The 13,860-nt window shown below is 48.6% G+C and overlaps 1 protein-coding gene across 3 annotated transcripts in view; it reads left to right on the forward strand.

Annotated features, from left to right (window-relative positions):
* The window catches only part of Nipal3 (NIPA like domain containing 3), a 44,975-nt gene that overhangs the window by 12,937 nt on the left and 18,178 nt on the right, over window positions 1–13,860 (forward strand). For all 3 annotated transcript variants that reach the window (XM_003471124.5, XM_023565697.2, XM_005004295.4), the window contains exons 3-6: window positions 4,126–4,194; window positions 5,748–5,919; window positions 8,497–8,556; window positions 11,930–12,075. In XM_003471124.5, coding sequence (XP_003471172.1) covers window positions 4,126–4,194; window positions 5,748–5,919; window positions 8,497–8,556; window positions 11,930–12,075 — 447 coding nt within the window. The remainder of the gene's footprint in view (window positions 1–4,125; window positions 4,195–5,747; window positions 5,920–8,496; window positions 8,557–11,929; window positions 12,076–13,860) is intronic.

The following is a 13,860-nucleotide window of genomic DNA, read 5'->3' on the forward strand; positions in this document are numbered from 1 at the left end:
TAAAATATTATTAGTTTTACCCTACCTTGGCTTATGGTATACTTTATTTTATTTTTAGCACTAGAGGTTGACCCTCTGGTCTTCACATTAAGCTATTACCACCCCTTTATATTTTTTTATTTTGAGACGGGCTCTTTCCAAGTTGCCCAGGTCAGGTTCAAACTCATGATTAGGGGGAAAGGGAGGAAAAAACTGCATCTTCTTTGCTTTCTGTATAGTCCCCCCAGACCTGTTTCGAGGCCTGCTAAAGTCTAGCTTTCTGCCTATCACTTTCCCTCTCAAGAGTTGGGACCCTAAAATTACTTAAGGCATTGGACACTGCATCTTCCTGGCTGCTTCCTTCTGAGAGGGGACCCGAGGGAGGAAGTTAGGTCCCCCTTATTGCTGACATTCAGCCCAGGAGGGTTTGTTTAAGGGGTCTGGTATAGCTAGATTAGAAGGATGCAGGATCATCTGAAAGTGGATAAACTATAAACAGGAAGAAATAAAGCCTTCATATCCAGGGCAAACCCAAGATGCATTGACCAATCCAGCCAGGAGGTGGTGGGACCATAAATGAGAACCACAAAGCCATCGGGTATCATTTGAGGTAGCCCAATATATATTCTAGGCCTTAAAAACCAATCAGCAAGTAGCCAATCCTCTGCTTATAAGATGACAATATGCTGACGTTGTTCAAATATTTGGCAGTTTTTGACCAGGCATAATATGAATGATTGCATCGTTCCCAGCACAGAGGAGGCATCTGACTAAGGCACCCTGTAGTGGGAGGGAGCCGTATATAGTCATCCCATATTTGGACACAACCATCTAGGTAGTGACGGATATTATTTCCAACCATAGCAAGGATTGGACTTTTTGAATGAAGAAGCTTTACATATCTCCAAAGGATGGCATTAGTTTCATTCTTTGAAAAGTTTTTCCCATGTCCCTTTGGGTCTAAGATCCAATTACTAGGCCACTAGTATACATCCAAATGGGTGATGATATGTAATACTGTAGGCTTTTCTCATCTCTCCTATATATAAGATTATAATTTGTTCCAGTCATCATTGTCAAGGGGTAAGACCCACCATGGCAATCCTAATGTGCTAGAAGTGGGGAGCACACCTCATACCCAACATGTGTTACCTTCTGTGTCTTGGGCATACTGCTGAGCCAAATGAGAAAGGAATTTGATTTTCTCACTATGGCAGATTAGGGACAAAAAGCCCGTTAGAAGCAAAAGATAAAATATAGTTAAGAAGATGGCAGCTGACCTCCTTCAGATTAGATTTACAAGATCTTTTTTATAAGACTCATCAGGTGAGCCTGTGTTCCCTGGAAGCACCAGTGAGCAGATATTTAATTGTAATAAAGGTTCCAATTAGGAGACGAATACTCAGGGTGCGTGCAGCCCTCTGGTGGAAGGTGGTGAGGCATGAACTAAAGTGTGTTGGAACACGTATTTCCTGTCTCCCGTGGTGCTGGGTTCTCTCAGGTGCCTATCTGGAAAAGCTTCTCTGTGTCTTACAAAGATAAAAATAATAAAATAAAATAAAAACTAGTAGGTATTTAAACCCTCAGCAAAGAGACAACTGGGGTAAAATCAATTTACCAGCCAGGCTGGTATTGCCTGTGCCTTTGTGCAGGAGCATTATTGAGAATGCATGAAGCTTGTAAGACTTGGTGGACAGTCTTGTATAGCCCTTTGCAATGATAGAATCATTATCAGCATTGCCAGGAAAGACAACTGTTGTCAGTACTGTGGGGTGCTAGGTGAGCCAGAGATAATTTGGGTCCCCCATCATAAGCCTCAGCCCCTGTAGTTAGTCAGGGCTTTTCTGATTCTCTGGGTCTGGCTCGAAGTAACATCCAGAACTCCACCCGAAACTCTAAGCAAGGTGTTGGAAGATGTCTGTATTGTTTCTCAGGATCACCTCAAAAGCTGGCCGAATCCCGTTTGGTTTGCTTTAGGTCCTGCGGAGAGAAAGGTTGCTGAGCCATGGAACTTCATAGATCACTGACATCTCTGAGGACCCAGTGAAGGGAGCATTGGCGTGGGTGATCGTCTGTGAGCCTGTGGCTCTGAAATCCTAGGGTCATACAGGAGGATGCGGTTGCTGCTTCATAGAGCTTTATTCTGTGTGTGTGTGTGTGTGTGTGTGTGTGTGTGTGTGTGTGTGTGTTTGAAGTAAATCGGAATCCATTTTGGTCTGGCCTGATCACTCACTTGATTCCTATGGGCACCTGGCATGGATTGGATTGGGCCTAGGGGGCCCTAGTAGTCATGCGGCCTGGAACTTACTTTTTCCTGATGGGGACACACAGGCCTGACCAGGGACTTGTCTAAAGTAGTTGGGAAGTAGCAGCAGAGCCAGGACTATGTCATTCTCCAGGCTCCAGGCTCAGCATCTTTCCCTTACTCTGCAGCCCTGGGCCCTGCCAGGTGTGTAGGGTCGGGGGTCAAAGACACCAGTCCATGGGGACCTGGGCCAGTAGGCCTCCCTCCCCCGCTCCCGCCTTCTGTGCTAGCTGCCCCTTTGCATTTCAAGAGAGACAGGGCAGGAGGATGGCCTGGTGGACCTCATTCCTTACTGGTCATCTGTCCTAAGGAGGAGACCCCAGTCAACTCTGACTAGTGTAGGGCTGCTTACTCATTGTCTCCTCCAAGAATGGGGAGCCCCATGAGAGCAGGAACTGTGGTCTCCATCACTGCTGACTCCTAGGGCCTGGCCCACACTTCCCAAGGGAGGGGATGCCCACAGAGCAGAGGGGACTGGCAGAGATACATCCTGGCAAGGAGGATTGATATTTGGCTAAGCAGAACTTTCTTTAGCATAGTAGTGGAATAACGCTACTGAGCATATATCAGGGACAAGGTATATCAGGGGCTTAAATGCTCAGTGTGCTTTGACCAGAAATTCCACTTCTGAGAGCTTATCCCAAGAGACTAAGCCATATAAATGCATAAGTAAGCCTCGAGGATATTCAGTTACAGCACTGTTTTTCTTTTGGGTTTTTGTGTTTTGCTTTCCTTAGTGGTGCTGAAGATTGAACCCAGGGCTTCACACATGCCAGGCAAGTACTGAACCACAGAGATATGTCCTCAGTGTTTTCTTTTCCTTCCTACACGGGGTCTTACTGAGTCGTTTTGTAGGGCCGAGCTGAAATTTATGAACCTCCTGCCTCCGCCTCCCAAGTAGCTGAGCTATCAGGTGTGCAGCACTGTACCCAGCTACAGCCTTATTTTAAATAAAGGAAACAGTATAATATTCATTGCAAACAATGAGTTATTTGACATTTTGAAAATGATGAAATTAGATTTGTTTGACAGAAGAATGTGTTCATAATATGTCAAGGAAAAAAACCCGAAAAACCACAAAACCAGGCCTTTCTGCTCTTCACCATCATCTGTACCAGAATGAGTTATAATTGTGTGTTTCTAAAGTAAATTAACATTTCCACTGATATCTGTATTCATGGGCATAAAAACACCCCTGGGGATAAGAACCAAAATGGTTGTAGAAATTATCTCTGCGTTAAAGAATAACAGGTGACTTTTCTGCTGTTCTATTTTTGTGTGTATTTTTCCAAATTATTCTACAATGCATACATGCATAGCAGAGGTAGTTTGTTTTGTTTTTAAATACCATGCCAAAGAATTTGAACTTTACTCATAAAGTGATGTCAATTAACTTTTCATGAAGTAAATAATGGAAGATGCAGTAAGCAAGTTACCAGGGTAAAAGGGTTGTCCCGAGCTCCTCTAGGACACCCCTGTTGCACCCCTGTTGTTACGACAGCACAGAGGGGAAGAATGAGGTTCTGATTCCTGAGCGTCGCATTCCTGTGTGCGAGAGGCTGGCAGATCGGCACAGGCTGGGGAAGAGCAAGTGAGTTTAGGGTTCATCAGGCTGGGGTGACCACGGGCATTTTCCAGCAGTATCCAAGTCAGGTGGTGTTTTATAAATCAGCAAGGGGGCCGTGGGTCATCAAATTCCAATAGATCCTCCTCTGAGGAGAGGGAGTGATGAACACTGGACTGGTTTTGAGGGGCAGCAGCAAACATTGGGGTGTCAGATGTGTCCTGGGCCCCTTGGCTGGGGTGTGACTCATAGCTTGCTCTGTGACTTTTCCCTCTAGGAAAACCTGATTGGCGCCCTCTTGGCGATTTTTGGACACCTTGTGGTCAGCATTGCACTTAACCTCCAGGTAAGTCAGTCGTGCACAGTGCTGGGGCAGAGACACGGCAGATAAGCCAAGTGTCTTGTCCAAGTCCAGCTGTCCCCTCTCTGCTCCATGCAGGGGTGCTGCTGGGTCGATGTCCTCTGGGCTGTTCCTGAGTCTCTGGACTCTACCCTTCCCTCCCCGCTGCCACCACCCCCAGCTCAGCCTCCTGATCTCTCCCCCCACCCTCCCTGCCCCACTGTGCAGTGACTCCTAATGGGCCTCTCACCCTCTTGTGTTCACCAGGCTGCCGGGACTGTCCTGATGTTCAACTCTGCGTCCAGCACTGCCCTTTACTTAGATCCCTCCAGGGTGCCCCGTAGCAGCTGCTAAGCACAGCCTCTAGGTCCTGCTATGTTCAAACAGCTGTGACTGGGGACAAGCTGGCAGCTGGAGGCGTTTCTCTAGAGGGCACTAAGAAACCTTAGGGGGAGGAAATGGTAACACCCCTGGAAGCAGCCTCAGCCCATGGGAGTGGGAGCCCTCAGCCCCCATGGCCACTGGACTAATTTGCTCATTAATGCATCTTTGATTGGTTCATTTCCATCCTGCCTCACTCTCTCTCTCTCTCTCCCTGGAAGCATCTCCCACAGAAAGTACTTGCTCCCATGTTCTTGTCTTAGGGGTTGCTTCTGAGGATCCCAAATGAAGACTTGACATCCACTAGCAGGATAAATCTCACAGCACACACTGGCCGACTTCCTACCACCCACAGCCCCAGCCTCCCTCTGCCAGGAACTGCCCTGCTGCCAGGAGCAGCCAGGAGACTCAGTCCCTGGGGATGCACGCTTGTGTTTCTATGTGTGTGTCTTGTGTGCCTCACTCTGCATATGTGTGCATATGAGTGTCTCCGTGTGTTTCTGCAAAATGTGGTCCCCTGGCTACCTGTCTGGTTCATCCTCTTCTCCCTGCAGACCAGCTTCTCTGCCCATGTTTCTGTGTCCGTGTGGCTGTGGCGTGACCCTCCCCAGATTGCAGGCTTGGCCCCTGAGTCAGTCTGACTTTCTGATCTTCTTACTACATGGGTTTCTGTGACTCAAGTTCACATTTCCAGAAAAAAAAAAAAATATTGGCCACACTTGAGCTGAGAGTGTGCCTCAGGGAGGGCAGGGCTCGCCACTACCCCGGGGACTGCAGCCCGGGGGAGAAGTCGGGCCTGGCCAAAGTGGAACTCTTTAGACCATGGTTCCCTGGCTGGACCATGCTTGCCTGTGACGTGTGTTACAGTGCCCATCTCCAGGCTCTGTCCACACCTCTCCCGAGCCCATCTGAGGATCAGATCCAGGTGTGTAGTTTTGCAGATGTCCCCGAGGAAGTTTCAGGGCTTCTGAGCCAGCTGGAGAACCTGTCTTAGAATACCCCGCTAGTTTTTAGCTGGCTATGGTTGTACTCCTCTCTGCCAAAGGACTCCGGAGACACCTTGCTTGGCAGATCTGTGTTCCTATTTCAAGTGGGTGTAGATGGAGCATCCGTGCTGCGTGGCGTTGTTTTTTTCCTCTAACTCCCTGGGCAAACCACATTCCTGCTTGGATTTGTAGAAGTACTGCCACATCCGCCTGGCTGGCTCCAAGGACGCCCGGGCCTATTTCAAGACCAAGACATGGTGGCTGGGCCTGTTCCTGATGCTGCTGGGAGAGCTGGGGGTGTTCGCCTCCTACGCCTTCGCCCCACTGTCGCTGATTGTGCCCCTCAGCGCAGTCTCAGTGATAGGTAAGACGCGGCCCACCCACCCCTGGACCCATCGTGTGTGTGCCTGCAGCGTCACCATGGCATCAAAGGCACTAAGTAGATGAACAGCTTGTGCTCCAAGAATAATCGCTAGTGCCACACAGGGCTTTGATCACACAGGCCTGCTGCTGGTGCACTTCTGACCCTCCCAGCAGGGTTTCCAGGGTCATATTGGCATGCTGTCCATTTTACAGATGAGGAAACTGAGGCACGAAGTGGTGAAATGACTTCCCCTAAATTATACTGAGAGTGAATAGCAGGGTTGAGATAGGAACTGGTCTTTCTGGCTCCAGAACCTGTGTTAAGATTCAGGAAATATATTTGGATTGTTTTTATTGCCCTATCAGAAGGAAGAATACCCTTTTTCTCACCATCAAGATGAGCTAAGCATTCATAGGGTTCAGATTTCACTCACCTCTAAGACACATACATTCAGTTCTTTCTTTAATCTATTATATCTGATAAGACCATTTAAATAACATTACTCCCTTTCTCATCTGCTGTTATTCTATGATTTTGACCATCACTGAACCAACCAAAGTACAAAGGGGCTTTAGTGTCCATGAGATCACAGATTAAACAGAATTTGAAAAGAGGCATCATGGCACACATCTGTAATCCCTGCACTCTGGAGGCTGAGGCAGGAGGATCACTGCAAGTTCCAAGCCACCCTGGGCTACATAGTGAGTTCAAGGCCAGCCTGAACTGCATTGTGAGACCCTGTCTCAAAGAAAAAAAATTTGAAAAAAGTTCTTAAAAGAAAATGTTAGATGACTAGTGAACAGTAGCTTTCTGTACCAGGACCTGAGACAGTGTCTTGCTCTGAAAGATTGCCTTCCATTTTGCCAGCAAGTGTGACCCACCGTCCTTTCCCGCTCCTATGGGAGAATGGCACACCAGAGTCTGACTCCTTGCATTCAGAGGGCCTCTCGCACCACAGGAAGGGCACAGGCCGGACACAGCCCCAGAATGACATCCCTTTGGGGCTCAGCTTTCCTCTCGTGCCAGCCTGGAGGGGGCCTGAGAATCCTTAGAGCTTCAAGCAGCCACCACCTGTCACCAGGAGTTGGCAAACAGGAAGCCGGTTTGCTTTCTGTAATCCTGTTATAAGGCCCCCCTCTGCCTTTTGCCTAGTGTTGGTGAGCTAAAAGCCTGTGCAGTGAATGGGTCCCCCATGCGCTATTTTTCTCCAGCATTTAAAAAATGTAATTTAAATGCTTTTTACGAAGGCAAGACATTTGGCTTAGTCTCTGCCTTCCGCTGTTGTGTTCTGGCCCATTTTCTGTATGTGTGCTAATGCCCTGCCACTAGAAATAGTTAGATGTGTACCCATCTTTCTCTCCTTTGCCCACTTCTGGGGCTTTCAAAAGGGACCCAGGACCTTTATTCACAGTGAGGAATTAGTGGCTGGGGATCTCGTGCTTTCAATGCTAGTCCTTGAATTTTAATAAATAACCAAATTCTTAAAAATAATAGACTGAATTATAATGATGAGATTTCAGATATGAGCCACTGAACGTAAGGGGCCCTTAACAGTTCCTGAGTCTACCCTCAGAAAATAGTATTGAATTTTCAATATTAATTGAAAGTAATAGCTATCGTTGATTACTCATGACTTACCTATCTGTGTTACAAGGACTTTAATAATAATAATTTAGTTATTGCACATGAAGTCTGTACCAAATGATTTACATATTATTTGATCACCCAGAGAGTTATTTTCAGTGCCATGCTGCTAAACTGTCTCAGAAAGAGAAAGAAGAGGAGGTGGAGGGAGGGATGGAGAGAAGAGACTGAGAGGTGGAAAAGGAGAATAAATTCATAGCGTTTGCTGATTTATAAGGTGGTGAAATTATTTGCACCCTCTGTGGTTGATTTCAAGCTGCCAGTGATTTAATTAACGAGCCTCATCTCCACCTTCTGTTGCTGTCTTCTGGCCCATTTCTGTTTATGCCACTGCTCAGCTCCACATTTATGCTACTGCAGCTGGATCCAGCACACTACTGCGTCATAGACCAGAGAACTGAGGCGTAGGGGGAGCGGCATACAGCCAGAGACACCAAGTGGACTGGAGAGCCAGGTCCACACACTGTGCTGGCAGCCCTGTGCGGCCACAGGGAGTCTGAGTCCATCTGAGCATGCAGAAGAGTCAGGGAGAGAAAAGAACCAGGGGCATCAGAGGGGGCATCACTATGGAAGGTGCAAGAGCCGTGGTCCGGCAGTCCTGGGTTCAAATCTCACCTCCCTCATTAGCTGTATGATCTCAGGTGAAACCTTCACACCCACTTCCAAGATGAAAGTGTCAGAAATAGCTTGTATAAGTTGCCAGCCGCACAGTTGGTGTTCAGAACACACTGCTTCTGGCTTTTAGGAGAAAGGATTAAGAGGCTCCCCATTCCTCAGATAGAGGAACCAGGGACCGAGCTCTGGGAACACCATAGAACGAGAGGAAGTAGCAAGTTCCAGTATAGCTGAGCCAACCCAAAGGGCATGGGCAGCAGGGCCCCTGTAGCTGACAGTGACCTCACCCTGTTTTCCCTGCATGTATTTTTTTTCCAGCTAGCGCCATCATAGGAATCATATTCATCAAAGAAAAATGGAAACCGAAAGACTTTCTGAGTAAGTGCATTGATTTGAGCCCTTCTTTCACTTATACTCATGCTTTTCGTTCATTCTAAGTACAGCTGTCCTGATTGAGAGACCCTCTGCCTCCTGCCCTGCTCTCTCCAGGCTCCTGAGAGTGGCTTCCTACATCCATGGTCCCAGGCTGGGCTGACATCAGAATCACCAGAGATTCTTTTGGATGGACCTCCATTCATTCCACTCAGTCAGGAATGCTTGAGCATCCGTAGAGATTTTAGGAGGCCTGATCAAATGTGCACTCCTTCTCTGTCTGAAGCAATGGTAGTGAAACCCAGTGGACATTCTCCTTTTGTCCTGGTATCAGTAGGATTTGGGCCTGCAGCACAGGTTTGGAGCCCAGTGGACTCTTCACAGCCCACTCACTCTCATAAATCACCTACTTGGCTATACACAGGAGAGATATGTTCCCAGAAATATTGCCTTACATAGATTAGGGGCAAAGAGCAAAGCCCCAGTGTTTAAATACTTTTGATAGATTAACTCCACCCATTAAGATATGTGGGCCAATAAGGAAGAGGCGGAAGTGTTACATTCCTGGAGGCTCCACATGGAAACCTAAGAAGTGGAGAAGAAAGGTTCCCCAATGTCACCTAGTAAGTGACACACTCTAACATAGGTGCTGGGTTACACAGATGGGGTTCCTGTTCTCACAGAGAGTTTAGTCCAGTAGGGGTGCAAGTGTGGGAGACAAGGAATACAATAAGCAAGTCAATAGCTAAATAAGCAAAATATCTTTAGATCAGAGTGAATACTTCTGAGAAAATAGAATGCTTGGTGGCAGATTAAGGAGAGGGAGACACTTTGCCCAGACTGCTCCAGAGTCAGAGTCTCTGAAGGGGTGCTCTTATGGGGGCAAAGTGTGCCACACAGAGGGAGCAGCAGGTGCAAATGCCCTGCAGCTGGAACAGACTTGTGTGTGCAGTGTCAGTTAGGCCAATAGCCCCCAGGTGAAGTTTATACTGATGCCTACTTTGATCTGAAATGCATCCAAAGACAGGACAGGCCGGTGAGCAGGTAGAGGGGTGGAGACGGATAGATGCCTGCTACAAGTGTAACCAAATGTCCAATTTGAACCTAGGTGATGGGACTTGGGGTGCTCACTGTACAACACTTTCAACCATTCTGTGTGTTTAAAAAAATACGAGGCAGAATTTCAGGGAGAAGGGGATTCCGAGATGTCGTGGACACTGGGTTGGGGCAAGGAGGCCAAAAACTGAAAGAATCTCAAACTGAGAAAAGCAGAACCGGAGGCTTTGGGTTTCCTGCTCAGCAAACCCCCGATGCCAGGAAAAGAGTCTGATCTGCAGTTGCCTGATAGGGAGGGTAGGGGGAGGGAACCTTGGGCTGATGTTGAGACTACTGTAGATATTTCTTTTTCTTCCAGCATTTCTAGGTAGTTCTGGAATGAAAGCCATTTCTGGTCCAGTTAATACCCTGTGTGAGTTGGAAAAAGATGGTTCCACTGGGCTTCTATAGCTCTGTGGGCACAAGCCTTCATGAACAAAGCATGAACTAGAGTTTAACCCTCCTCATCCCCTGAGTCAGGTACCCTTGTATGAGCAGCCTGCACAACTGCATGTGCCCACTCTGCCTAAAGTGCCCTTCAGTTTGGCAAACATTCGCTCAGAGCTGGACCTGTGCGACACACTGTGGGTGTGGAAATGCATATGGCCCTTTCTTGCCCGGAGAAAACTGAAGACAACCGGCTTACTCTATCAAGTTTTATGTGGCTTAATTCACTCACTAAACAACCGAACGATTTCTGAGCCCCTTCTACCTTTATGAAGCCTAGGACTACTGACATTAAAAAAGAAAAAATACATTTTCTAGGGCATGACATTTTCTGGAGACAGAGGATGAAGCAGATTTAGTAAGTGCTGTCTCAGGAAGGTCCACAGAGGTCTGTAATCGCCACATGTGCGGCACAGAATTCTCAGCCCTTTTCAGCCTGCCCGGGCTGGGCTGGAAGTCCCAAGACTTCCCCCTCCAACCTAACTGAGCCCTCTAGAAATGTGACAGGACACCAGGGGAGAGACAGGGCCCCAACAGTCTCCAGCAGGTGTGTGGGGCAGAGCAGTGTTGGAGTTGTCCCCCTGGAAGTGAGGGAGTAGCCTGTTGGAAAAGGGTGAGGAGATTGTCTAAAGGGCTGTCTGAGGCTCCCGTTAGATGTCTTGTTTCATTTGGTGTTGCAGCTTGTAAAAGGGTTCTGGCTTTAAAACATTCCCTGGAAAGCGCACATTAAACCTCAGTACGCTGTCAGAGTGTGTGAGGTGAAAAGACAGAGCGTGCACAATGACAGAGACACAGAGCTCTCGTGCTTTCCTTCTGGGAGTGCAAATGGGCACAGCCACTTGGTTTTTGGGTTTTGTGTGTCTGTTGTTGCTTTGAGACAGAGTCTCACTCTGTAATTCAGGCTGGTCTTGAACTCACCACATAGCCCAGGCTCACCTCGAGTTCACGGCGGTCTTCTTGCCTCAGCCTCCCGAGTGCTGGGGTTATGGCTGTGCACCACCTAGGAAGCTGGCACAGCCGCTTTGGGAAAACTGTTTGACAGTCATTCCCAAACCAGACTCCATGTATCTGTCATCCCAAGGGCCACACTGCTGGTTTTGTACCCAGTAGAGATGCACACGCGTATTCCCCAAAGGACACATGGAGAATGTCCACGGTCAGAGGGCAGAGATCCTCCAGCACCCATGCACGCTGTGTGGAGTGGCGAGCCATGTGTAGCATCGCACACGGTGTGGGCAAACCTCCCAGCCACAGTGCCGAGCTGGCAGGGCCAGGGGGCAGTGAGGAAACCATCAACACCAAGCGCAGAATCAGCCAAACTCCTGGTGTCCTTAAGTCACCGTTGCATTACGCTGACCAAGAGCTGTAGGATTGGGAGGGTGCAGATGGGGACATGAGGTCCTCCCGATGTTCTCTTCCTTGCCCCGGTGCTGGCCTCGTGGCTATGTTCACCTTGACCCTTGGGAGAGTGCACGCAGCACGTCATGCACACGTGTCATCCTTTATATAAGCTCCTTTGAGGTTTAAAATAACCTTTAAAGCTGGACGTGGTGGTGCATGCCTGTAATCCCAGCACTCAGGAGGCTGAGGCAGGAGGATTAATGCAAGTTTTGAGACCAGCATGGGGTACATAGTGAGCTCAAGGCCAGCTGGGACTACACAGTGAGACCTTGTCTCGAAAGGACAAAAAAATAAAAAATAACCTTTAGGATGATCATCTCTTTTTAAAAGTGAGCAGCATGGAGCTTGCTGTGGGAATTGCTCTTTCTCTGCCAAGAGTTCATCCTCACCTGGGCCTCCCCTGTGGTGGGTCCCTGATGGCCTGTCCCTCCCACAGGACGCTACATCTTGTCTTTCATTGGCTGTGGTTTGGCTATCGTGGGCACCTACCTGCTGGTGACATTCGCACCCAACAGTCACGAGAAGATGACGGGTGAGAACATCACCAGGCACCTCGTGAGCTGGCCTTTTCTCCTGTACATGGTAAGAGGAGGCCCTGGTGCTCCCGGAGAGGGCAGCGGGAGGGTGGGGGTTGAGCCCCAAGGACCCAGCAGCGAATCAGAGGTTCCGTGAATCGTGGCTTATTGTTCAGGATGTGAGGCAGTACCTGCCCGAGTCCAGAGTTCATGGGGAGTCGCCACTTCCTTTACACTCTGAGTGATGTCTACAGCTATATGTCCCAGAATGCCAAGTTTTATGTTTTTGGAGGGATGTGAAGGTTTATAAATAGAACATATCTATGAAGGAATGGATAGAAATACAGAAATTCCAGGTAGTTATCTTTGGCAGGTGGAATTAGGATTCCAATTTTATTTCTTCATCTTGCTGTGTCATCCAGAAGTTCTACAGCGATCAATGAAAATGTTTATGATAAAAAGAAGTTAAAGGTTTAACAGTTTAAGAATGGTGTTTTTCTCTGCAGTCACTCAGTGGATAGAATCTGATCAAATGCCAGGAGACACCGGAGGCTCTCGTGAGCCCCAGCCGCCGGCGCTCCGCCCTTCTCTGTTACCTCCTCTCGGGTCTGCACGTAAACCGAGGAGGGGCAGCAACTCGGGCGTCTGGCCCAGCTGCTGGTGTAGGCTTGTCTTATACCCAGCCCTGTACCAGCCATGTTTTAGATCTCATCCCAGAGACCGCACAGCCCCACGTAGTGTTTTTCTCTCCATTTCATGGGTGGGGAAACTCGGCCCAGAGAGGTAGCAGATTTGCACAGAGTCCATAGGGCAGAGCCAGATGTGAAGGCCGCGCCTACCTGGGGCCTGGTACCACCACCCTGCCCGGGGCCTGCTGACAGGTGTTCGCTATTTGCATCCAATGCAAGCAGCTGCATCAGAGGCCCCGAAGCTCCTTTTCCTTACACGGCCCACAGGCTGGAGCCGTGTCATTTCCCTGCCACCAGCCAGCCCAGAGGTTCCCCATGGGTACTGAGAGACGTGCCCGGGACAGAGCCAAAGACCTGCCAATAAAGGGTCCCCCAAAGCAAGCCTCTGCTCAGGGAGGCCTGGGCTTCTGGCCCTCATGTGCTGGGTGGCTTCATTCTGTTTCCTTCTCTGTAGGATGGCACAAGTCATGGACCTAGGGTTGCGGTTAGGAGGTACACAGCTAGCACGTGAGGCATCCAGCCTGCGGCGGATGGTCACAGATAAGCCAGTGCTTTGTCTCACTCCATGTGACCCTGAGGCAGAGCACCCAAACCAGGCCTGGGACCCTCTGAGTGGCTGCTATAAGCCAGGCATTGAGGATATAAAACCAGTGCGAGGAGCTCACAGAAGGCAGTGGTCTGTCTGGAGAATCCTGGAGGGCAGCCCCAGTATTGAGTACTCTAGATGTGTGCACAACCCGGGACTGGGGGTGGGCGTTCATTGAGTGACTTTACGTCTGCTTGATGGAGCATTCTCCAGCAATTAAAGATAATTATGACAACGCCATAAAACGTAAAGATTGTTACTAAAAGCAGCCCGATACCTAATGGAGCACTGATACAGTGACAACTAGATAAAATTCGTGTGCTCTGAGACAAAGACCCGACATAAACAAGGGAAATAAAAACAGCCTATGTTTTATGGCCTATATTCTAAGGCATCTTAAACTTTTTAAAAACTTCAGATTGCCCATTAATGCTTATGCGTTTGTTGTGATACTAAATAAACTCTGGAAGGGGGTGGGGGTTGGCAGACACTGCTGAGCCATCACCGAAACTTTAGTGTCCCTGGGTGCTGGCACACTGGCTCTGTAGGAAGCTGCTGACAAATGTCTGAGCCTTTA

This window comes from Cavia porcellus, unplaced genomic scaffold (genome assembly GCF_034190915.1).
Source record: "Cavia porcellus strain 051 isolate PalLab524CR breed Dunkin Hartley unplaced genomic scaffold, mCavPor4.1 scaffold_25, whole genome shotgun sequence".
Lineage (NCBI taxonomy): Eukaryota > Metazoa > Chordata > Mammalia > Rodentia > Caviidae > Cavia > Cavia porcellus.